The sequence below is a fragment of the Ciconia boyciana genome, chromosome 1 (genome assembly GCF_034638445.1).
Source record: "Ciconia boyciana chromosome 1, ASM3463844v1, whole genome shotgun sequence".
NCBI lineage: Eukaryota > Metazoa > Chordata > Aves > Ciconiiformes > Ciconiidae > Ciconia > Ciconia boyciana.
Window position 1 is genome coordinate 201,864,896 of NC_132934.1, and position 26,504 is coordinate 201,891,399.

At 37.1% G+C, this 26,504-nt stretch overlaps 1 protein-coding gene across 1 annotated transcript in view; it reads right to left on the bottom strand.

The window, feature by feature from the left end:
* The window catches only part of DDX10 (DEAD-box helicase 10), a 197,456-nt gene that overhangs the window by 143,837 nt on the left and 27,115 nt on the right, over positions 1–26,504 (bottom strand). The window contains exons 10-12 of the mRNA XM_072850575.1: positions 20,631–20,732; positions 11,907–11,994; positions 4,437–4,525 (exon numbers count right to left, since the gene is read on the bottom strand). Coding sequence (XP_072706676.1) covers positions 4,437–4,525; positions 11,907–11,994; positions 20,631–20,732 — 279 coding nt within the window. The remainder of the gene's footprint in view (positions 1–4,436; positions 4,526–11,906; positions 11,995–20,630; positions 20,733–26,504) is intronic.

Here is a 26,504-nt window from a genome sequence, read left to right on the forward strand (position 1 = left end):
AATTAAACAGGAAATTTAAGACCAGTACAATCTTTTAATTTTTAAGTGTCACAAGAGTTCCTAATCTGCACCTAGAAGATTTCCAGTCCTTTTTGAAATATGAGCCAGTTGTAAAGAATCTGAAGTCACTTCTGCAGAACTGCTGCACAACATTTTTACACAAGTTAGTGCTTCATTCTAATATTAAGTTACTACATTTACTAAATATAAGACATTCCATTAGTGAACTTCTTCAGAATTATTTGAACACACAAAAACACAGCACTGTGATTTCTTTTACTGTAGAACATGTTCAGACAAAGACTTAAAATAGCCTGAAAAAGGTTAAATACTCCCAGAAGCTATTTCAAGAGAAGAAATGTGTATTACTTGCCTTGCAATATATGCTACATCTACATTTTACATTTAAAATGTTTTCAGAAGACAGGATGAGCAACCATTTGAAAACAGGAGAAATCAAATCACCTGAAGTGATACAAATCTGAATTAATAGGCTTTCCAGATGGTCTGATTAATAACCAAAACGAACAGAGAAATTGCTTTTGCTCTGTTATTTATTTGACTAGCTAGCTTTAGCCTTCTACATTAAGGAGCTCAAATGCATGGTACCCTACCAATAATAAGGAGAGCCAAGCGAATCAAGAGTTTATAGGTCAGGATCAAAGAGAAGGCCAACAAAGAGGATGTCATGGTTGGAATCCAATCACTAAGAAGACTGAGACGTAGCCTTCTTTACAAAAGTAAAAGAAGTCTCCACGTTGCAGCTTCAGGCCCTGGTGCTCTTGGTACCTGAGCCACCCCGACACCTGCTCAAAGGGCAACACAGCAGAACACAAGCAACAGATTTCTAGAGTGCATTAAAGACCATTTCTCCAAGTTAGATGGATTAGCCAACTCTGAGAGGCACTCTACTGGAACTGCTACTCATGCATATGCAAGTATATTTACTTCTAAGGTGAGTGAAGGTCAATAGCAAGCTTGGCTGCACACTGAGAAGGTATTTCAAGATCCTAGAAGAAACGAAGATGATGACTAAGAGAATAATGACCCTGGACTTTGAGCGAGGAGACTGCAGCTTGTTCAGAGATCTGCATGGCAGGATCAGCAAGCTCAGAATCTTACAGAAGTAGCTACAGAAAGCTCAGAAACGGATGGCTGGATCTCACAGGTGGTTGAGGGGGAGTTGCATGAGAAATGCCCAAACTCTACAGATCACGGGAGGGAATACTGAGGTCTGTATAAGTAATACCGTATGAGGCTGAGATTAACTAGGTAACAGTTGAGAAATACTTATTCTGGTTACAGGTGTATGAAGAGTGGAAACAACTGAGAAAAAGTAATTAGGGGCAGGCTTTTTAGTTGGAAGGAGACTGGGGTCTAGAAAAGGAAGTACAAGGGCAGTGACAAGGAGGGCCAAGAACCAGCAAAGGGATGACAAGATGTGCAAAGCCTATGATGGGCGCTGTTTGGGCGACGTGACAGGCAGCCCTGCACTTGCTCATGGCAGCCGGAGCAAGACAACAAACCAGACCCTCTGCCCTGACCACGCGGTAAGGGTCAGGTCTACATCCACAGCCAGGGGGACTGGGGTGAGAGTGCAGTGGGTGCTTTCCCTGGTCAGTGAGAGGACAGACAGATGTGGACAGATGGATCAAGTATCCTGGTATCACCCATTTCAGACCTGACAACACCTGCAGCTACCTACGGCTTTGGAACACTGATCTGTAAGCAATACTTGCAAAATTAGCTGGGTACTGAGTTGTGTGTATCAGACATTTCCCAAATCACTTGGCTTCAACTTGTTTTATTTATTCTCTATGTACCAATACAGGGATAAACAGAAAAATATGCTGCATTCCTCCTGGAAGACATGACGAAATTCACAGAGGACATTACCTTCTTTGGCAGCCCCTTAAGAGCTGTGACTAACCTGTCCATCCAGCACACTCACCTGTTAAGATCTGCCCCTGGAGACTGATATACATATGTTAGCATTTAACAAAATAAAGTGCCTGAGAAGTAAAATATTTCTAATCCCTGCCTCCTCTTTACCTTGTCTCCTATCGAGGAAGCAAGACTAACTAATTATTCCTTTCCACCCTGTTGCTAGTTTACATTTTGTTATGTTTTCAAAGCTGTCCTTTGCAATGAAAAGACACATTTCTCTTTTATGCAAGTATCGAAGTCCTCCTTCACCAAACTTAAAGGCTGCCTATATTAACACAAGGCCTGTGCAAGTCTTCCTCCAGCAAATTATTCTTGATAGCAATTTGTAATGAAAAGATACTGGAGAGAATACTAATGTACCATAGCTTAAAGGTGATCAATCTCTACAATACATATGTGTACAGACACTCACACACACACTGTTTATTTTTAATATATATTGTTTTCTAGATATATAAATAATTTTATATAATATATAAAAATCAAAAAGACTACTGCTTTTCTGCAGACTCAATCAACAGAGCTTAAGATGTCTGTGCATCTCAATGCACAGACATGCCAGGCAAGAGAGCAATGGAGAAAGTGGGCAACAGCCTGACAGACTGAAATGCAAACCTGACAGGGGCATTAAGCAGCCTATTTTCTCTGCAGGATTTTTAGCGGAGTAACACCTATCAAGCAAGCAGTAAATCTCCACAGAAAGGCTGAAATACTTTTCAGAGAATACACACAGAAGGTAAAAGGAAGAAAGGATTTTCATTCCAGGTTTTGCCATGAGTTTGTGTGCAGAACGTAAACCAAGGTTGCTTCAGAATGCAGAATTCAAATGTACCAGACTTTGAGGGCCTTTCAGATAAATTAAGCTGACTGATCCACTGTATCAGTGGATGTGTACTGAACTGAAAGCCAAGGGACTGCAGGGCATATTTAGGCAGACTAGCAGTCTGGAGAGTAGGGAAGAAGAGTGCCAACAAACAGTTCATTTAGAGCAGAATCCCCAAATTATCTCCCAGATTTATTATCTTCTGACTTTTTGATTACACTTCCATATATTTCATAGTCTTGACTAAACCTCTCCTAATCTCTTCAAACAACTGTCTGGTTTCTTCCATTTTAATACAGGAATGACTTGTTAGTAACTTTGCAAAGCTGGGATTAGAATTGGCTTTGATGAAGGACCAAATCCTGGCACAGAGGCCTGAGAAGAACAGAACTGGACTACCCTGTCCACATCAGTATCAGATCCTAGATGGCACACCATGCTGAAATCCAGAAAGAGGCACTGGGATTCTGAAAACTCAGCATTACCACCATCTGTCAGTTGGTTTCTTAACAAACTGGTTAAATTTGTGTGGTCATCTTTCTTAGTCCTAATCTTCTGCCACTACCTCTTACATTCAGCATAATAAGACCTACAGTAAAGTTTTAAAGACGCTGACAAATCACACAGGTGAAGGGACAGGCAATGCACATAGTGAAATTTTTCAACTTTTTGGTAGTTCTCCTTTTTAAATTTTCTCAATCCATGAAGTAAGAAAGCACCTTTTATAATGGGCTTATGTACCTTAAAGAACATAATCATGTTAACTGCAGCACAGTACAGGAAGAACAGGTGTTCTACAGTCTAGTAATTTGTCACATTTTAGTTAATTATGCCACGTGCTGACAAGTTTGAAGACTTAAGTCTTCTCTGTATGAAATTCCAGAGACGTAAAATTAATTTACCATGCATCTTTGAGCACCTTCCTGCTCCCTTCTGACTACCCTATGTCCCATGAGATTATTAGATTATTCAAAAACTTCACGTCTTAAAACAATCTCAGATGGTTGTCATCTGTAAAGTCAACCTGTCAAAATTCATTTCCCTCCCACACAAAATGTGGAATGGTTCACATATATGCACAAAAATAAGACATAATAAAATAGATGCTATTCAGTCCAGTGCAGATGTTTCATCTTTACAAGTGCACTGAATCTTCTGAAAAGTAATTTATGTCCAAGGAGCAATGTCCCAATCACACTCAAAATGAGACTGCAATGTATGATCTTTAGATACTCCAATTTCTTTTTAAATAATACACTTTACAGGGTGGCATTTAGCTATGAGGCTGAAGAGCAAATCTGGGGGAAAGAAAAAAAAAACAAAACCAAAACAAACAAAAAAACCCACCAAAAACCACAACCCAAACCCCAAACCTTATTGTTCTCTATCCTGTTAATTCACAAGTTTTGTCTTCTATTGTATATAGCAAATGTACTTTCTGCTGGAAGAGTTATTTCTCTTTGTAGAGATACATTGTTTTTACACATAATTTCTACTTAGAATGTCTTTGAAAACATGCAAAAGCACAGCATAAATGTGAAACTGTAAATACATTACAAGACTGTCCAATTCCATGTGTTAACAGTCAAAACAGCTATTTAAAGCTATCATACACTGCGAAACTTCTTACTATACAGTTTTCACTTTCCAAGTCGATCATACTTACAGGGCATATTCTGCTAGAGGCAATTTGAAAACATCAAATACTTCCTTATTCTTCATTAAGTAAACTGAACGCAAGTAGGATACAAAACACTGAAAGAAAAATAAAAGTATTTAACAAAAAAAGAAATAATTCAATTACCAACACAAGAAACTAATATTATACTGTTGCTCTAAACACAAAATAGAATTCCACTATTAAGTGGTCTAATATCGATTTCAGACTGAAATTCTTTTACCCAATACGCATCAGCCAAAATTTATCAGTACTACAGAAGTAATGCGACTTCAAGTATTCAAATATTTCATTAAATGCACATTAATTGGCTGAATTTCCCAATGGTATGTCATGTTATTTTTGCTAGAAAAAAAATATGGCAAATGAGTCAGGAGGAAACACCATTGATTCAATTTTTTTTTTCCTCCCAGCTTTTCTGAATGTTGCTATGCTAGTCAGACATCTGAATTATGTGGAAGCAAGAACAGACTGTGTTGCTATCAATCTGAGGTGTCCTGACAATCTTAGCCGCTAACAGAAAGTGATTCAACTCAATGTAGCTGCCTTTCACTGTGGCCTAGGATAATTCATATTACCTTGCATTTGTCATCAGCTCATCACATACATGCAGTCAATGAATACAACTCAGCTGACCAACATAAATTCACTATGCAACATTTACTAAGACCAGTCCGAGGTTGAAGTTTCAATTAATCCCAGACTTTCACCAAGAAAACTGGAAGCACTGCATAACACAATAACTTAATCTTCTATTGTATTTTCCCTCCATCCTTCCAAAAGGAAAGATTCTTATTCTTCTCATGTTTCCTTTACATAGTCTATTTCTGCCTATCAGCAGCAGCATAAATACTGGAATATTTTAAGTATCAGAAAAGATCCTTAGATTTCTGTTGTTCATAACCTAATTTCTAACATATGTCAAAACTCCTGTCACAAGGCTTTAACCGGCAAACACTAGTAACAATAGCAAGTTAAGCTCATCAGGTTATATTCAAGCACACTACAATCACAGCCTTGTTCTGCTATGTACAGGCACCTGTCGGATAAAATTATTGTATTAATAATTCATGTGGAATTTTAAAAAAAAAAAAATCTATTTCTTGTTAATCTGAGATAGAGGAGGAAAAGACCCAACAGTTAGGAGCATTGATCTCTTATGGGGATTCTTTAAATGCGTATAAGAGAAAAAACATTTCCAGAGGTGAAAAGAAAAATGAGACAGTAAATTAGGCAATGTCATAAAGTCATACTTTTCCCCTTGGCAAATTGAAATAATAACTATTAATTGTCAGATATGTAGAGATAAGAGATATGCCTTTCAAGCTGCCCAACGCCTTGTTACAGAAGTAAACTTTCATTTGCTTACTCTTCCAAATGCTGTTTTTGGGTAAAGTTTTCTGTCCACATTATGTCTTTCAATTAAGTTTAGCAGTGGAAGGTGCTAGCACAATCCATTCAGCTGCTACCAAGAATGAGGTGTGGAATAACACACTTGTTTGCTCATCTAATTATTAATCATTTTACGAAGATAACTAGAACCTTTAGGAAGAGGCTTCAAATTTGACAGATCTCATTAATCTATTGCTGTCTATAGCAAGAAGTGACAAAAATAAATGAGAGCGCCTCTTCTTTCTCTGTAGTGGCAGATGGAAAAAAGCAGGTTAAACAAGAAGTATCTTTCCTGTGAATCTGAGAGTTCCAACATCTACAGGTCTGAAGATCTACATGAGTCACTATATGCCACAGGGGAGAAATCTCATTCTGCCTTCTGGATAACCTGTAAAGCCATCCACTTACTTTACTAGTATTTCTTTGGTACACATGGTCTAGAAATTAATAAGTGATAGATAAGGGGCAGAAAGAACACACCTTTTGAACATGTATCAAGCCCTACAATAACTAAGAATGACCCACCAAATGCCAGATGTTCTAACTCACATCTATCAGCTGTCAAAAGGGTTCAGCCCAATGAGACTCGTAACAATTTTTCAAGTTTGTCATGGACTACATGCAGGATGGTATTGCTCTATGTTCAAAGAAATGGGCATCTAATTAAGGTAAGAGGCTTCAAAGACCATTCAGCAGTAATACAGTGATAATTAAAGTCTTCAGCTAACCTCATTCTCTATTATTTTAGGCATTGTGAACACTCCCAGCAAAAAATACTCCCTACTCCAAGAGCTTACACACAAACTAGAAAAGTTAGATAGAGCATAGAAGAGTTGTTCTACTTTACAAGAAGAGAAATGAAGTACAGAAAGAGCAAATGACTTCTTTGATTTTGATTTGATTTTAGTACCTTCACTTCAACCTCCTTCTAAAATACTGTGTGTTCAAATACTTGTGTGTTCAAATATCCTGTGTTCAAATACTTGGATTTTATTCAGTTCTCCTAAGACCTGGTGACTGCGCACACACACTGGACATCTGAGGGAGAACAAATTTAGTCAGTCTGAACTTGTTTCCCTGCTTTTATCAATTGCTGTTGTCCACCTCTATTTTTTATGTTTTGATATCACTTTCAAGGTTTTAATAACTGAACATTACAAAAATATTATATGAATGAACTTATACCATTATGGAAAATGTTATGGTTGGGCATCAGAAACATATTACAGCTCTATTACAATAGTAGCTAAAGGCCCACAAAACCACACAAGATTGTTGTGCGAGTACTAGAAATGCATAAGGCAACAAGTACTATGCTTTACTAATTTGCTACATTTAAATATTGATTTATTGATGTATTTCTTGGATAATCATTTTAAATATTAAAACACACAATTGAATTTATATGCTGTTTTGACAGAATTCAAAGTAACAGGGCATGACTCGTATCTCAGGCTCTAACACCCTGCACGTCCCTCTGGGTGCAATGAAGAATTTAATGGACAGACATCACTTCAGTGTCCCAGTACCCCCTAGAAAGTAACATTCAAACTAGCAAGAAAACCACATTCTTTTTTAAACTGTTTTTCAGAACTGGATGAATTGACATATAAAATATTAAAATTACAAGAAATGCCAAAAGGCAGCATCAGTCCCTGAGAGGAACTGCAAAGGTTTCAAAGGAGCGCCAATCTGATTCACGCTCACTCTCTCCAAGCAACAGCAGAGGAACCATGTCCTATCAAATGAACCATTAAGTTTGTTGAAGCAATTAGTAGTCAAGATTTTTTTTTTCTTTTTTCCTTTTTCTTTTTTAAACAAAGTAAAAGAATTGTCCTGGTTTCAGCTGGGATAGAGTTAATTTTCTTCCTAGTAGCTGGTATAGTGCTGTGTTTGGATTTTAGTATGAGAATAATATTGATAACACGCTGATGTTTTGGCTCTCGCTAAGTGGTATTTACACTGGTCAAGGACTTTTTTTTTTTTTTTTTTCCTTCAGCTTCCCATGCTCTGCCAGGTGCCCAAGAAATGGGAGGGGGCACAGCCAGGATAGTTGATCCAAACTGACCAAAGGGCTATTCCATACCATATGATGTCATGCCCAGTATATAAACTGGGGGAGTTGGACGGGGGGTAGCGATCGCTGCTCGGGGACTGGCTGGGCGTCGGTCGGCGGGTGGTGAGCGGATGTATAATTTTAATTTTTTTTTTCTTTTTTTCCCCTCCCTTGGGTTTTGTTCCTCTCTCTCTCTCTCTCTCTCTCTCGTTGTTTTCCTTCTCATTATAATTCATTATTATTATTATTATTATTTTGTTCCAATTATTAAACTGTTCGTATCTCAACCCACAAGTTTTCTTACTTGTGCTCTTCCAATTCTCTCCCCCATCCCACCAGGGGGGAAGTGAGCAAGCGGCTGCATGGTGCTTAGCTGCCGGCTGGGGCTAAACCACGACAAGAATCTCGAAGTAAATCAACAAGCTTAGAGGACGCAATCACTTAGACCTCATGCCCTCAACACAGTAAACTGCATCCTACCTGAACTTCTGTGCGTAGCTATGCTGTTTCACTGCTATCTGACCCATTCAGGTGGGGAATTTATTTCTTACAAACGTCGAGAATTTAGCAGCTTGCAACAGACAGGCTAGACAGCACAACGCCTGTGCCTTTGAAAAATCCAGCATTCCAGATAAGGATCCAAGGTCAAGATTTAATTTGCATTATTTTTATTGTTTTATTCAGACTGATACGTAAGACTACTGGGGCACATTTGCATAGTATGTCTGATCACTCATACTTAAATCTTATTAAGGAGGGACACTTCTATGATAAACCACTTGTTCATACTTCAAGATTTTCAAAAACTGAATGTATATACAGTTTGTCTGTAAGATGACACTGCACTGCTACCCATAAATGAAAAACTGCAACAAAAATGGCTTGGAAGGGTAATTAAATGGCAATTTAAAATTTTTCAAAATTAATTTAAGCTTTTCTCTGTAACACTGGTAGACAGCCCGTGTTTGATTTTATTCTTGTGTTATTTTGAAACATTATCATTATTTTCTTTTGCCCAATTCAGAATGATCTTTCTCTGCCTTTTAAGAGATCTTAAAATGCCATAGCCAGAAACACAGAAGTTTGTTAGTATTTTGTTAGTATTTTCATTCCAAGTAAGATGAAGCGGGCTTCCTCCTACTCTCGTCCTCCCCCAGCCAGCTGCTCTGTCACTTCTGATACAAATTGGTGTAACTGCAACTTCCTGTGGCAGTTGCAGATGATCATAATATGTCACCAGTATATCTGGCCTGTACGACGTCAGGATGAAGCTTACGCTGACATTCCACATGCTACAAGTAATACTTCGTGCACTACAAAAACCTGGGATACCTAAATGCCAAAAATAGTTTTAAAAGTAGCGCCTTGAACATTGCCTTAGATATTTTATTCACAAAGCTCCCACTGACTTCCTCAGGCACTTTGATTTAAGACTCCTTGTTTAGGAAAGCAAGAATGACATTCCTCTGACCCAGTAAGTGTCTCTACTGCAGGGATCCAAGCTAGGTCATGTCACACAGGCTACCTCTGCAGTGCAAAGAAACTGCCATTCATCTATCCCAAAGGGTTTTTAAGGTATCTATGTCAGGATGCATCCTAGAAGTGCCTATTCCTCTGTCAGCTATAAATGAAAGCTCAGGCAGACTAGCTCGCATAGGACATCTAAAGTTAGGTGAGATGAACCTCCACTTAAAGAGTTTTAAATATTGCAACTTGTCTCATTTTACATCCCAGTTCAACAGAAAGGCTACAACTCTTATTCTCTCTTTAAGCGTTCATTATCCCCTTTTCATTTTACCCTACCACTCAGGTTTACCAGAATATCTTCAGGTGTCATCAATCCACACACTAGCTCAGACAAATAAAAAGTTATTTACACTAATCCAGGATTTCTGCAATCTTGTATTTTCTCAGGCTTTCGCATTTCTGTATTTCTGATCATTTGGCCTTTCGTAGTGCTCTTTAAATTTGACCTACGTGTATAACAAAAAAGTGACCTGAAAGATTTTATTATTTTTCTTCTAATCATCTTGTTTCCCTGCATCTCAATTTGAACTCCTGATTTTGCATGGTTTGGAAGACACTTGGTACGACTACAGAATTCATAGGCTCACGATATCCACAGTTTAAAAACAAACATACAAACCAACCAACCTCAGAAAACCAACACATTGCAGCACTTCAATAACACAAGTAGTAAGCTCTATCCCAAAGAGTTCATGGCCTAAAAATATTATAAAACCAGGGAAAGGTCAGCAAACATGTCTAGTAATGGCAAGAAGAGGCAGCGCAATGCCCAGAAATGTTTCACAGGCCATCTTCCATGGAAAGTGTCTTTTACAACCAGCTCATTCTAGTCCAGGAACCTACCTAGTTATATTAAGTTTTCCTACCTTTCCCAAACCGGCTAAAATCTTGGTGAAATTCACATATTGTTCATGGAGTCTCCCAACATTAACCAGCACAACAAAGAAATCCCATCCATAGTCCCATTCACACGCTTCTCCATCTTACCTGGAAGAGCTATTCTAAGCCATTTTGCTTCTCATTTAAATCCAAATTAAAGTTAAAACACTTTATTTAATGCATTAGATTTTACCCCTGAGAAAGGACAAACTGTCATATAAATTCAGGAGATACAACAATAAAAATTAATTAAGAAAGTCAGCATGTGAGGCCTACATGGTTTCATATTTCTAACTTTTTAAGCCAAGGAATGAGATCTGCTACTTTTCATTAACCTTTTTTTATTATTATTATTTCAAAATGTTCTATATCAGCTCCCCAAAAAAAGTCCTCTCAGGAAGAATTACCAATTTCCCTATCCCCTTCAATCAAAAGGGTTACTGAAGTGAAAAGGGTGCACAGTCCTATTCTCCATCGTGCTACCAAGGATACATGATGAAAAAAGATGTATTCGTACTGATTTAACAGCTTTATGCTTTACCGAATCACAGAATAGTTGAAGTTGAAAGAAACCTCTGGAGAGCATCTAGTCCAAACCCCTGCTCAAAGCAAGGTCAGCTAGAGCAGGCTGCTCAGGAACGCACCCAGTTTTTAATATCCAAAAACGGAGACTGTACAGCCTCTCTGTGCATCCTGTTCTAGTGTTCAATCACCCTCACAATGAAAATGTTTTTCTTGGGTTTAAATGGAGGGAATTTTTTTTTATATGAATTTGTGCCCATCGCCTCCTCTCCTGTCACTGGCCACCACTCAGAAGACTGGCTCCATCTAATTTATACTTCTCTCCTAATACAGGAGATACTCCAAGTGCTCAATCATCTTTGTGGTTCTTCATTGCTCTTGTCTCCAGTATGTCCCCGTCTTTCTTGTACTGGAAGCCCAGAATTAAGCTGTGTGCTCCAGACATGTTTCACCAGGGCTGAGTAGAGGGGGAAGGGAAGGATCACCTCCCCTGACCTGCCAGCAACGCTCTGCCTAATGCCACCCAGAATGCGGTTGGCCTTCTTTGCTGCAAAGGCATGTTGTGGGCTCAAGTTCAGCCGGCTGTCCACTAGGACAACCTGTTGCCCCAGGTCTTCTTCTGCAAAGTTGCTTTCCAGCCATTTGGTCCTAGCCTGTACTGGTGTATGGGGTTATTCCTCCCTAGGTTCAGGACTCAAACAGCTGGGAAAGACTCAAAAAAACCAGTAAAAACCCTCAAAGAGCTGAGAAGCAGTGAGTACTAAATCAAAAATTACTTGCATACGTGAGACTCTAAAATAAATATGTCCCCACCTATGCCTTAACCTTGGCACAACAGCAGTAGGTCCGGTGGCTCTTCAGGCATTAGGGTCATGAGCCCATGTCAACTCACACAGGATATAACAGGCATACTTACCACCAACTGCTAATACATGATTATTATTTCTACTGATGCCATGTTTCAGAACAATTTAGCAGTTCCAAACACTGGTGCTAGGGCACATATGAGTAGGTCATTTATTCCAACAGCAGTTCTGTTTGACTAGCATGCCTCAAGAACTATAGTGCAGCAGATGACTTACCCTTTGAGCTTTGTCTTTTAACTCCTGATCTTGAGCTAAGAAAGCTTGCATCCTCTTTTGGATGTCTGTAAGTTTTTCAGGATTAATTCTAATTAAAAAAAAGAAAAAAAAAAAAGTAAATTAGCTTTAATTATTAGAACATGCAAAAATAAGCACCTATTAAGTTCTCAGAAGTTTCTTCACATCTTTTGCATTGTTTTCAAGATGCATAAAGCTATTACCACTCTGAACAAGCTGAGAATGGAACCATATTAAGGATGAAGCATACACTCCTCAAATGAATAACACAGAAAAGACAAATGAGAGCTCAGATTTTTTTATCCAGAGACAGTTTTCAGTGAAGGTGGTGAAACTTCTTCCAAAGCAAAGCCAAAATCAGCAGTAAAGAACTTCTTGAATTTATAAAAATGCTGAGAAAAAATATAGAAGAAACATAATGAATTACAGTACTACTTTATACTGAGCTAGCAGTCTTCATAAGGAAATTCTCAGCATTTTTGAAAGCTTAGATAAGATCCATTGCTCTGGGAATACTGAAATTTAAGTACTTCTTTCTTATGGCCAGATGAGCAAAAATAAAGGACATTGAGATTAAACAGATTTAAGAGCTCTACAAGATATTGATCAGGTGAATAAAGAACAGTGACTGTATTATAGAAAATGCTATTAAAACTAGTAAGAAGTTATGCAAGTCCTCTCCTGGACTCTGAATTTTTACACTTATTCCAGTGATACCTACACTATTCCACGTTTATTTGCCCAGATCTTTTCTTACCTACTTCTGGTTTTTATCTACTAGTGCCACCTAAGTGTATCATACAACCTACCAAACATGGTAGGAGGGCACCCCTCAAGTAGAGGTCAAAGAGATGCACAACTACCAGATTTCTTAATCTGGTTCTTGCTGCTGTATGCCATGTCATCCCACACTGTACAACAAAACACAGCCTTTGCTGAAGGAAGTCAAGAAAAAAAAAATCAAAATCATGCTTCTTCACTAAGCAGTCACTTCACTAAGCACTAAGTCAGTCTACAAAACATGACTGATTAAAAAACATTTTCTAGGCATTTTTTGTAACATAAGCCATTATGATAATCAATTATTCTTACTAAATATGAAAGCAGGAATTAAGCAAGGGGTTGGCGGCTATTACCAAAGAATACTTTAATTTATAAAGACATCAAACTTTATTCCCTCACCATTTCAATTTTTTATCTCTGTCATATACAGCCAGTGGAAGACTGTAGCGCACACAAGAGCTATTTAGCTACAGTTTTAGTGAAAGATCAAAAAGCTGAGTTCCAGTTTCAAGGCAGCAAATAATTTACTGTGAAAGTGTAAAGACATAAGAGAGAAAAGAAGAGGCATGAAAAATTCAGTGGGACACAAACTGACCAACACGTCTTTGAAATGCAATGGAGGATGGAATGCACACAATACCAAAGACAGAAAAAGTAAATAGAGAGAAGGCTCTTCTAGATTTTATTCTATAAAACAAGATTGAGAAGGTGACAATGAAAATATTTAGAATCCTAACAAAGGAAAAATGGTAGAATAGCAAAATAAAAGCAGTGGTTTGCTTAATACTGAATTGTATGAGAAGTTACAAAGTATACTACCGCACTGCAGAGGAAAGACAGGAGGAAGAGTAAAAAGGCTGGCTAGATGAAATCTACATGTTTACAGTGGCCTGAAACTCAAGAAGAAAGCTTAAAGTAGAACTGAAGACAAGTATAAAAACAGCACAAATACACTGGGATAAAATAAGAAATACAAGCACAAAATGAGATACAAAAAGTAAAGAAGGGATAGCATGAATAACAACAACAACAAAATTAACATGAACACCAGTAGTATAACAGCCCAGAGAAGTGTTGGATTGCTAAGTTATGGGAAAGCCAGTAAGAGGTGACCTCAAGGCACTTAAATTAGTCAGTGTCTTTTTTCCCTCGTCTTCACTCAAAGTGGTTAGCTGTCTGATTGCAGCTGCAACAGCTACAGCACAGTCCAAGCTCACACCAGAATCACAAATCAGAGGATAACAGGTACTTAGCTAAATCAGCTGGGTCAAAAGAAATTTGTTCCATAGCAACTAGAGAGAAAGTCAGAGCACTTCGAGTCATAGTTGTATCTATTCTTGAGAACTCATCTGAGAGAGATAAAAATCTATGGGACACGGCAGGTGAACATAGTGCTCATCTTCAAAGGGGGCAAAAAAAAGAGAAGTTAAAAGATTAACTTTTTTCTTGATACCAAAAAAACAATCCGTATGTTTGATACAAACTTTTTTCTTGATACCAAAAAAACACTTTGTACAAAAACCCAATGGCCAACATAGCTTAGTCAGAAGCAAAACATGACTAAGCAGTTTGATTATCCTTCATAGCAGCATTAGCAGGCTTTAAGAATAGGAAAGAAAAGGCAGATGTCATATTTGAGGTCAGCAAAGCATCTGGCAGTTGCACATTCTCATAAGCTAGGGAAACATAGTCTACATTAAATCTTTAAGGAAATGCAAAACTGGCCCTGGAGCTGTACTCAAAGAGTAGTGGGGACTGTCAACTACTCACTGTTGTCATTGCCAAACTCCAAATGCATACCATGTTCCAATTCTCACCTGGGCCTGCTATTACTCATTATTTTCTGAGACTTGATTATTGTAGGATATGATCCATTATTTACAGGAGACAATACATCATTGGGGGTCCAAGCATAATGGACAATAATCTTAGACAAGATGTAACAGCATTTTGTTGACTGCATATAAATTTTAGTTTAATTTGGTTGAAATTTGCCAGAAAAGGGTTTGAAAAAGACAGAAAACACAAGATACTTTACAGTTAAAAGCAAGGCAAGATACTGTGGTGTAAATCTAAGCAATGTCAACCAAGAATATGGTGCCCCGAGCACATTTTGAGGTTATGTGTTTATTAATGAATGAGTAAATTTGCAACACTGAATATTAAAAGAGACTCATAATACTGGATTCCCTCCTCTCCAACGCTGCACCACGACAGCCGCCCACTGTCATCTTCGTCTCATGTTGAGATTCCAAAGATAACAAAGCTGATCATTATTAAATTGGATTTTCATTTTAATGAGTTTGCATGTTATTTCTTTCTGAATAAATAAAACTCTTTACAATAATTATATACATGTGACTATCTGGAGAGGCAAACCTAAAATCTAAACACTTAAATGAATTATCATAATTTATAAGCTTGCCTAAACAGCTATGAACCAGTGAGCTAGAACCAACTACACAAAAACTTGAAGAGGATTTTATGACATTGTCTGTCATTTTAACTGGGCTGTCTCTTTCTTTTCTTACTCTGTGAGTACAAATTTTGCATTTAAGGAGCAGCATCACTTTTTGAACCTGTTGTTTTGCCTAGCAGTTGCATAAATGGCCACACTTGACTGTGCCATGGTATAAATATGAACTCAGCTTGCTTGGTCTTATGAACTGATCAGACAGCACTCTCCAAATTTCCTGGTCAATACGCACTTCGCTTTCCACTCGTTTCCCCTGTTTTTAACACCAGGATACAAGCACTGCTTTAACTAAATACTCTCTCTTCCCCATCCTCTCCAAAGCGGAATTTAAACAAAAAAGCTCAACAACCACCAAAAAGACCATGCTGCCATGATGTTGTGAAAGTTTCCATATTCCACTCAGCTTCCAAGCAGTGGCAGGTTTTGCTCTGTGCTCTCAGCCTGGAACGTGGCTCCCTATCGTCACACTGGACAACCTGGAAGGCTGGAGAGAGGAGGAAGAGCTGGGACTTAAGGAAGCCTGCTCAGAGTTGCCAGTCTCACACCAGCAGATCACGTACATGTGCATAACCAGGCTGGTTAGTTACACCAATGGACTGTCCTACAGTAATGATGGTAATTGGGATGCAGCAAGTTATAATAGATTCCTTAGTATTAATATTACTGTCATGTGGAATACATATCCAAGTATTCTCCGCTGCCAGAAAAAAAAGGTGTTTTGTTGTTGCTATTGTTGTTTTCTTCAAGAACAACATTTTTGTCATAATATTAAAGAAAGCAATATTACATTGTATCTACATACTTGCACTTCCTTTGGTAAAATTTTCTAGACACAAAAATTGTTACGATATCCCCTTAGGAAGCAGCTTTTATCTTGTTACTCAACAAAATTGGATGCAATGAAGTAGTCTCAAGGTATTATCAAAAATAATTTCAGTTTACAGCTCGTATCTAAAACTTTGAAATTATAGACTCCTTGTAAATATGTACATAATATTTAATGCTTTCTGAGTAGCTGTTCGCCACATTTGAATGCTCTAAAGATATTTATTATTGCATATTTTGCATTTTCTCTTGCTCTGTTTGAATGATGAAAAATAGATGTATTGCTAAAAGCACTACCTGTAAATTGGCAGCTTGTGCTGATCAGAAAGGTATGGTATACTAACAAGTTCTACAGGGAGCTTAGATTTAAAATTGAAAATTAAGAAAACAGCCCAAACCCTAGCCTTTTGAATAGGTATTCAGGAAAAGAAAAAAAGTTATTCCCCTCTCTCCTTTCAAATTAAGGAATTGTTTTAAAAGCTCTGTCTAAATAAAATAAAGAAAAGTTAAGAGCTGTTTGTAAGTCAGAAAATACAAACCAAGGAAAGTAACAGAAAACTGGTTCTTGCAATCCCTATGCAAGATAACAGGTTAACAAGAACAGCAAAACAAACACTTTAACTGACAGTGATGTTTTAGAAACAAAACTTTCAGAATGCATTTCAGAAGTTTGAAGAGTTAAACTCTGTTGGCAGCGCACAATGCTCATTACCTTCTAACTCACAAGTTAAATCAATTCTTGAGAATCTATAATTAGGTGAATATGCACAAACACTAGAAGACTTTCAGCAGAAGAGCTGGAACATGATCCATGGGTTGATGGAACTTCTTCAACAATTCATCAATTGACAAAATACACCAGGGCTGTATTAATTGGGAAACTGGCTAGAAGTAAAGAACCTAAGAAAATTTGTAGTTAAAAACTTTTAGGATTAAACTGGTTTGCAATCCACAAGCAATTACAAGAATTTTTTTTAAGGATTTTAGTTAGCATCTTAGAAGTACAATGCTAAACCATTTAAGCCTTAACCACACTAGGCAGACAATTCTAAGTAAAAGCATTCCCTTTCATTACGATGTTACAAATACTAATAAGGTATGTTTTGCAGATTGAAAAACCGGATCTCAGGGCAGGCTGTTAAAATACCCATCAAAAGCCCTGAATTTGCTTATAATGGTTCCAGTTAAGAATGTTACTTGAATGTATTTATTGTACATATGCCCTAGTGGCTTGGTAAAAGAATTTTTTTTTTTTTAAAACACCACCCCAAAATAGCAGAGAGTTTTCCATTGATGTAACAGATTAGCAAGAATGTGTTACGAGATGCAGCCATAGATGTTTCTCCAGAGACACATCTAACTTGGATTATAAATGGAAGACGCATTTATTGGGGGGGGGGGAAATGAAATATTTGCCTTATTAAAATTGAATTGTTATTCTGGTACAAAAATACCAATTTGGATTTGCATGAATAAATACAGGCTAAAGAGGCTTTTTTTACCATGTTTTATGATAAGCTGTTCAAACAATTAACTGCATTACTCAAGAAGCTAAAAGCTTAGCTGTCAAAGAAAGGTGAAATATTTATAATATGCATGAGAACAGACATTTATTTAGTGAATATCAAAACAAGATAAATTATTTGAATAACTATAATTTTAAGAAGGAAAAAGATGAAGTTTGGAAAAAAAGAGACAATTTGCTTAGGCTGTGGTGGTTATACAACAGATCCTTTGTCCTGGTTTCAGGTGAGATAGAGTTAATTTTCTTTATAGGGGCTGGTATGGGGCTATGTTTTGGATTTGTGCTGAAAACAGTGTTGATAATACAGGGATGTTTTAGTTGTTGCTGCACTAGTCAAGGACTTTTCAGCTTCCCATGCTCTGCCAGGTGCACAAGAAGCTGGGAGGGGACACAGCCAGGATAGTTGATCCAAACTGACCAAAGGGCTATTCCATACCATATGACGTCATGCTCAGTATATAAAGCTGGGGAAGAAGGAGGAAGGGGGGGGGACATTCGGAGTGATGGCGTTTGTCTTCCAAAGTAACCGTTACGTGTGATGGAGCCCTGCTTTCCTGGCGATGGCTGAACACCTGCCTGCCCATGGGACGGAGTGAATGAATTCCTTGTTTTGCTTTGCTTGTGTGCATGGCTTTTTCTTTCCCTATTAAACTGTCTTTATCTCAACCCACGAGTTTTCTCCCTTTTACTCTTCTGATTCTCTCCTCCATCCCACCGGGCGGGAGTGAGCGAGCGGCTGTGTGGTGCTTAGCTGCCAGCTGGGGTTAAACACGACACCTTTTAAAGCACTTTGATGCTTAAAGGAAAAGAAAATATCAGACTTTAATTCAGTTTCCTTATTGATGTTGTCCACATTCACGGGGCGGGGGGGTGTTTTGTTGTTGTTGTTGTTTTTAAACAGCAACATCAAAAGAAAGCTTTAAGAACAATTAGGCTTTTGTTAGTTGTTTGATTCCATTGTACTCCTTATTTTCGCTGTTTTAGCAAAAGTTGTCTTATGGTTGAAGTTCATGCATGTTCCACACAGAATTGATACCCGTGTTTGACCAGAAAAGGTTTATTTACTTCACTGGCTGCTGTGTACTCAGTTTGTTACACAGAAGCAGCATTCACAAGTACAGTTCACAAGTGCCTCTGAAATGGTATATCCCATACATCAAAAATACTTAAAAAAAATAAAACTAAACCTTAAATCTGGAAAGTGGTGTATGCATGTTTCTATTCTCTGCAGAAATTGAGTCCAACTTGTGTCCAGGTGTGGCATGTCTGGAGTGATGACATCCAACTATGGTACCAAAAATGGCGATCCTCAGAGAAATCAAACAGAAAAATCAGCCTAGTGAAGCGGAACACTGGAGCACTCATAAAAGAGTAAGATTCAGTAGGAACTGACAGTATTTTGCGGTTATCATTCCAAGCTCTTGCTTCCTTCCCCTTCACTACAGCTGGTCACACAAGCCTTCCTTTTCATTTGTAAAAACAAAATAAGTTTGTTAGGAGTCGCCATCATATCAAATTGCAATTGACCAGGCTATCCTGACTTACTTTAATGCATCCTATTATTGAATTTACAATAGAAAAAGCTAATGAAGTGAAAAAGATTCTTATTCAGTAGATTTTAACAATGACAAGTCTCAAAGTATGTGTTCCTTAACTCAAGTTTTGACATAAACTTCTATGAAAAGTGTAACAAAAAACAGGTAACAGTGTAAGTAGTGGCAATTTCTTACCATTCTTTGTTACACTAGAATTCAACGAATACAACATAGTTAATTTTGAGCAGACCTGAAGGTTTAAGCAATGAGGTAATAATAACCACTTGAAGTTTCACCCTACTTTGATTTCTTCTCAAAAACAATTATTCCACAAACACTTTCTGTATACAGTTTATTATCATCTTTGCTTAGATACCTGTATCTTCACATTCAAACCACAGCCTTTCAAAGTAAAAAAGTCCTAGCCTTGCTCATACCCACTTGTACAGAAACTTAATTTTCTACCCTGTCATCCTTCTCTGGATTTCTTCTAGCTCAACTCTACAATTTTTGGCATGGTGTAACCTGAACTATATAAGTATTCAAAATGGAGTCAGGCTCATACCACATTTTCTGGCTTGCTTTCAATTCTTCTGTATTTCCTTCACATTCTGTTTCCTCTTTTGATTTAGCATTAGACTGACAGGCTTAAAGAACAATGAACTCCTTCCTACCTATAGCTGCTAATTAAGAAATTACCATCAATGCTTTTTAGTGGTGTGGGCTTTTTCTATTAAAGTTAGGGTTTCTGTCTTTCCTACATGTCCATTACTCTGCATTTAATAGAAATTTGCAATATAAGTTCTTTTTTCTTTTTACATGGTATCATTATATGCTTCTGCAACTCTTTCAAAGTCACTTCTCTTTTGTAGAGATAGCATAGATCTCTACAGGTCTCCAACAGAATACTCTCTGGTATGTAAAATGACCATTCAGCCACATCTTTTATTTCCTGTTCTTCAACTAACTGATTCAGAAAGATCACAACAAATCGGAGAAACAGTCTAGAACTAAAGAAAAGACAGGTAAGAGAAACAAGAATGATAAAAGGTATAAAAACATACAAGGACAGATTAAAGAAATTGTAATTGTTTAATCTGCGAAAGAAGAGAAAGAGATAGCATGATAATGTTCAATTACATAAAAAGTAGTTGCAAAGAGTAAGAGAATACATAATTTTCCATATATTCTTGGCACAGGACAAAAGAAATATTTCACTTAAATTACCTACAAGGCTTATCAGACACTTGAAGAAAAAACCTTAATGGCAGGAACTGTTGAGTATAGACGAGATCACTTTGGGAAATTGTGAAGATATTCATTGGCAAGTTAGACAAGCATCTGATAACAATGATTTGTGCAGCTGATCCTGCCTTTGAGAAAGGGGATGGAATAAGTAACCTCTCAAGGTCTTTTCCTTCTACAATGCTATCAAAATCAAATTATCTCCCTTGTTTGTCCAGCTTCAGGTAATTCAAGCACTTTACTCCATCAGGATTGTCATAGACTCATCACACATTATTCCTGTAGACAGAAGGCTGAATAACAGACATGCCACTTACTTGATTTCACTGACAGGTACCTTCCTCTGTGCCAGCTGTTCCACCATGCCTTTTTCTTCTGAGGGAAGCAATACTAACAAAGCTTCACCACCTTCTTTGTATCTGATGGGGGAAAAAAATAAAACACAAAGGAGAAACCTCAAGCAAACATGCAAAAATTATAATTTTTTATTGATGTTTTCAATAACCAATGAGAATTTACATTTGCTTCCTTATAAGCAGCCCAAAGAGCAGACAAAAATCCTCACTTTACAAAGGGAAAAGAAAAGGCAAACCAGTTAAGTGACTTGTCAGTATCTCCACTTGACCTGATTTCAAAACTACACCTAGAACCCTAAACATCTGGGACTAAGACATAGATTCAGATGAGTGGATTTTTTCTTCCCTAGATTAGAAATATTTCTGTAGTAATCAAATGCCACTTGATCAAAGCTTACAATACTAGAAGATCTAGCTACTTGCATTCATCCTTTAACAATAGTTAAGTCTTAACACCTGGTAACAACTGAATCTCCTTTGCACATCCTGCAAGCGTAAAGGCTAGGAAAGGATAAGTGCCTTGATCCCAAACAACAACTCCTATTTGCATGTTCAATAAAGGCTACTGTTCTAACAGGTCACAGAGGCATCACTGAAAGAAAAGCATAAACATAGGAGTTCTTTCCTTTATAGAAGCAGTTTCTAGGTGCAAAAGAAAAAAATACAATCAGACTGATCCCATAAGATCATATCTAGTATTCACTCTTCAATGCATTTAACAGCTGTATCAAATGTAGCTGAGTTAGTAATTACTCAAGATACATGGTTGGCAAAGAAATAAAAATTCTTCTATTTTATTCTTAAAGCATCTTCTTGTTCACTTTCTTTTTGTGAAATAAAATGTCAGTTCCTATTTTTGTCAAATTTAGTGACTTGAGGACATTCATGGAGGAAAAAAAATACCCAAACAGCATTAGTAACCAAACAAGACAATGGGTTTAAGTCCTACTGAAAAAGTAGTAATGATAGTTAGCTTATCTGCATTACCTAAGTCCATATCTATTGTAACACATACATTATTCATTTACATTCATAGTTCAGATTGATAGGAAAATATTGCATAGAGTCCTCCATTATATAAAAAACAACAATTCAACTAAATTTCAGAAATATGCCAAAATTGGACAGAATCCCACTCAAAACCAACTGATGAGAGGAAGGTGTGGGACAAAGCAAAATAAGAGAGTGGTAAGTTACTATGTAGAGCAGCTTTAAACTGCCAAGAGCTACTCACAGGGAAGTCCCTAGGCAGCAGCAGGTTGTAAGCCTATAGATAAACTGCAATGACTACAAGTATTCAATTTATATGAAACAGAAAATTCTCATCGTATTATTTTTCAAGTGTCAATTTATATCAAATTATTTACTACTTTAACAGGCCTTTGGTCTGGTTCGTACTCCAGTCATATTTGTCTTTTTTTTTTCCCTATGCTGGCAAAACTTTGCATCCATCTTAAGCACATCTGGTTTGTCCTTTCTCTTTTCTATAAGGCAAGTTAACTGTTTCTTCTATCTTTATTCCAGTAGGTCTGTTGCCATTTCATAAATCTTCAGCTTCTGTTACTCCATCATACACTCTCCTGTTGGGTCTTTACTCCAATAGCATACACTCTTCTCCGTCAAGAGAACCATCAAGCAGAGGATATTATACAAAAGGTATAAACTGTCAGCAGAAGGGTGGGAGATGTTATTAGTTTCTATTTGGGTCAGAGACCACAGAGAACAAGACTGTGCCAGGGTAGGTCACATATCTTTCCAATAAAAGCTCAGCAGTGACAGAAGAAAACACCAGTTCAAGTTTTTGTAGATAGGAAAGGGGACATTAAGTGCTATGTAGGGAAGTATTAGTCAAACTCCTGCGCTTAAGAGAGCTTTTAAGTTGGAGGCCAGAGAGCGCAGAAGGATGTTCTCAGGCACACCAAACAAGAATCATATCATTAACTGATAAAAATCATTTCAGATGGAATACAGGGAGCCCACATTTCTTCAAGTATGAACAGTTATCACTTGGCAAAAACAGTACTGCAGAACTGTTTGAAAACTATAAACACTATCTGTCACAGCATAGTAAGCAATGCAAGTAGCAACAAAATCTGCAGTTAAAACAGGCTGACAGCTTTTATTACAGCTCTCTGCTTTCATTTGATGAGTTTGAAAAATCACAACAAAAATGCTCTCAGATGCCTTTTTTTTTTTCCCCCTCAATGCTATACGTGATGGGTTTGGGGACTGACTTTTAAAGGTAATTTAAAAATGTTTAATAAATGTTTTCATCATGAGTTTTTAACCCTTACATTCTACATTTTGAAATTTTACAAGGAAATCAAATTGATACAAGAGGAGAGTCTGCCACATACCAACCCTATGTAAATTTACTGGTTTTATATAGTTTGGTAAGAGTACCAAAAGAAATGGTATAACATTTAGACTTTGTCCAAAAAAATACTGCTTTAGAGTTGTGGGTGAGGGAGAGATACTGCACAAAAGCCATACTAACTTGATTTTAATCCATTTAATTACTAGACCTAAAATGTTCTTAATGCAGAAATATCAGTTTGTAGAATCTTTCTAAAAAAAGAGTTCTAAAGCAACCCATATGCTTGGTTTAAGGCAATTTATTATCCTTACCAACAGCATAGGAGGACCTAAGTCACTGCTGACCAAACACCCCATGAATGTTTGGGCCCTTTATATAATCATTAAGGTTGGGAATGACTTGCTTACATAGACCAAGTGCACCTTCTAAGAAAGCTCTATATATTTTAACCCAGCCACATTCCAGACGGTATTTCCACAAAGTGGGTGCATGTCAGACACTGCCACTGCTTCAACAAGTAATGAAATCCTGGAAAGCCACTGAACCTTAGAGGACTTTGCATTTTATGGCAAAAATTGATGATCACAGTTCCAAGACAGCTAATTATTCATCAAAAGAACCTGAGCTTTCAGAGCACTGTTGGAAGGAAGGATGAAAATATTCTTTTATCTACCCAAGGCTTGTATCAGACAGGAAGACAAAGATAATATTGCTGCCAATACTAGTCTCACCAATTTAGAGTACAGAATAACACACAGCTCTGCTCTTCTCTTCAAAACAGATGCTACAAAAGGAAAGGATTTGGAAAAGAGCTATGAGAATGATCCGATATCTGGAAAGAATGTCTGTTTAGTCTCTTCACAAGAATCTTCCTCATTTGTGAAGACGACAAAAAAAGTCTTGATCACACTATATAAACACCTACAAAGGATGATTTTTGCAGCTTCTTTAAATTTAGTCATAGACATGAAGTGATTTGTGTAGTTTTGTTGCTTCTGGCAGTTCTTATTCTGGAGTGCCTCACTTGGCATTCTTAAGTTGTTGGTTTATTATACTTACTTTATTCAGCGTGCAACACTTTATGAAAGACCAGTGCCATACAAATCATGGAAGAAATACCCATCAAGGGTCAGAGAGTACAGATATCCTCTCTGCAAGCCACCAACCCAAACTCTGCAATGATATAGTACAGGAAATATCATTCTACATTAGTTTTGCTTTTATAGCTTTTCCTCAGTACCTATTAGGTCACTCTCAAAATAGGATGCGGGATCAGATGAACCTTCAATCTGACCCTTGAAAGGTGTTCTTGTGTTATTAGTGCTAAACGTATTATATGCTGAATCAGTTACCTTTTCAGCATCAGGAGATGTAATTCTAAAGGTACATTCCATAGATAATTCACAAGAAGAAAACAAGCATTAAATCTGGTATCTATGGACAACAACTAATTCAATGTTTACACTAAGTCTTGCAAAGCCTTTATACAGAGAAAATAGTACTATAGCTAAGTAAAGAAACAATCACATAAAAATAGAAGAGACAGAGGTTTCCAAACACCTATACCTTCTCATCTTTTGGCAATTACTAAGAAAAAAAAAAAAGCAACATTAAAAATATCTCAGAGCTGATGGATTCAGAAATTCAAAGGGACTGAAAGACATCTGGTAAATATTGATGCAGTGTAATCTTTTTCCTTAACTATTTTGAAAACATTCACTCTTTTAAATGCCAATATTTTAAACATACTTGAAGTTAAGGAGGAACAGCCTTTGCCCGTTTTTATATTGTTGTGTGATTTAATTAAAACAGACAGTTTAATATTAATGCTGTTCTTCAGAGCTAAATGTGAAAATAAAATCATTACAGAACTGAGAAAGCTGAAAACCAAATGATCTTAAGTACCATCTGGGAAGGTTTGTACCTGTTCAGTGTTCCCAATGGGTGTTTAGTTAAAGAAAGCAAAATGCAAGCCTATTAAAAAAAAAAAAAAAAAAGGAGTTTTACTTGGGCAGAGTATTACCTTATTTCTCAAAAAAGAAAAGAACAGCTTAGTAATGTGCTAGTAAGAAAATTATGGTCTTAAAGATAACCTCAAAAGGAGGGGTTGCAATGGAAAATTTAAGTTTTCAAAAGTGTTTTCCCTGTGTCTTTCATACTAAAAGCTTCTATATTGGCAAACTTATGAAAGCACAAGCTACTAAAAACTGACATAAACAATAAAGAAAAGAACACTTAGGTCTTCTGCTCAAAATTTGTTTCCGTTACAATGCCTAAAACATAGGATAAAAGAACACCCCTCAGTATCCTAAGCGAATAAAGTTCTCCACTAAAGCCAACAAAAGAACATTTCTGTAATTATTTTCAGTAGACAGATAAAACCTTTAAACCTTTATAGATGATAAAGCAGCAGAGTCAACCTCAGCTACTGAAATTCTTCAGCAGGAGGACTACTTCTTCTGCAGATGAGAAGACATTAGGAGAAGTTCTCCCAATTCTTGCTGACTGCAGCCTTCAAGTTGTCCATCATCACCAAAACCAAACATCTGTCCTAAAAGGCTAAGTCACTCTGGTGATTTATTATTCACTAAGTAGTCTGCAGCACAGTTGAGGTGCAAAGTAAATTAAAAACCTTAAATTAATCAAACTTTCTTGGACTGTGTAGTAATTGATTACTTATCTTGTCATCTCCTCAAGTTGATCAAGAAAACAGAGCAGGGACTCATCTTCGCATTGCGATTTTAACAGTCTCTTAGGATACCAGATACAATTCATTCCAATTCTATGGCAAATTGCATCTTACTTGCAGAAAGTCTTTGGAAAAAAAATTCACATACTTCTAGTTCAAAGCTATCTTATCTTCTAGAGTCTACGGGCTTCAATACTTATCAAAAAGGCAAGTAACTTCTCTGCAACTCAATCTTGACTTACAAGCAAGGAAGCTGTGACAAATCATCATTAGCATTATAAAGCAAAGGGTAGGAATGATATATTTACACTGACTGCAGATGAGAAAAAGGATGCCTACAATCAAGGGCAAGCACCAAAGACTGGACAAGAAGGAAATGGGATAAATTATTTAGGACAATGTGGTACTGGCTAATTAGACGCAGAGAAAAATGGTTTAAAATGTCAAGAGCACCATTTCCCTAGCAAAGAAACACAAAGAGTTGCCAAATAGTTTCATTTCATACCAAAAAATAAATAAAATAAAACACTAAAATCAAGAGGATAGTTTATTCACCATGACAGAACCTATCTTAAACTTCTGCTAAAAGTCACCCTGAGCCGACAGCTGGTATCAAGCATGAAGGAACTAATAGCATGGCAACAATTCAGTGAGGACAGGATGAGAAAAAAAAATGCTTTTCATGCAGGCCAAAGAGACGCTCATTTTTTGCTAATCTTAACCCATCTTAACCTACCCTTGATCAGATCCAGCCAAAGGCTGCATATATCCCTAGCCAATACTATTAAAGCAAGCAATACTACCATTATCACAAAGGCAACAGATGAAA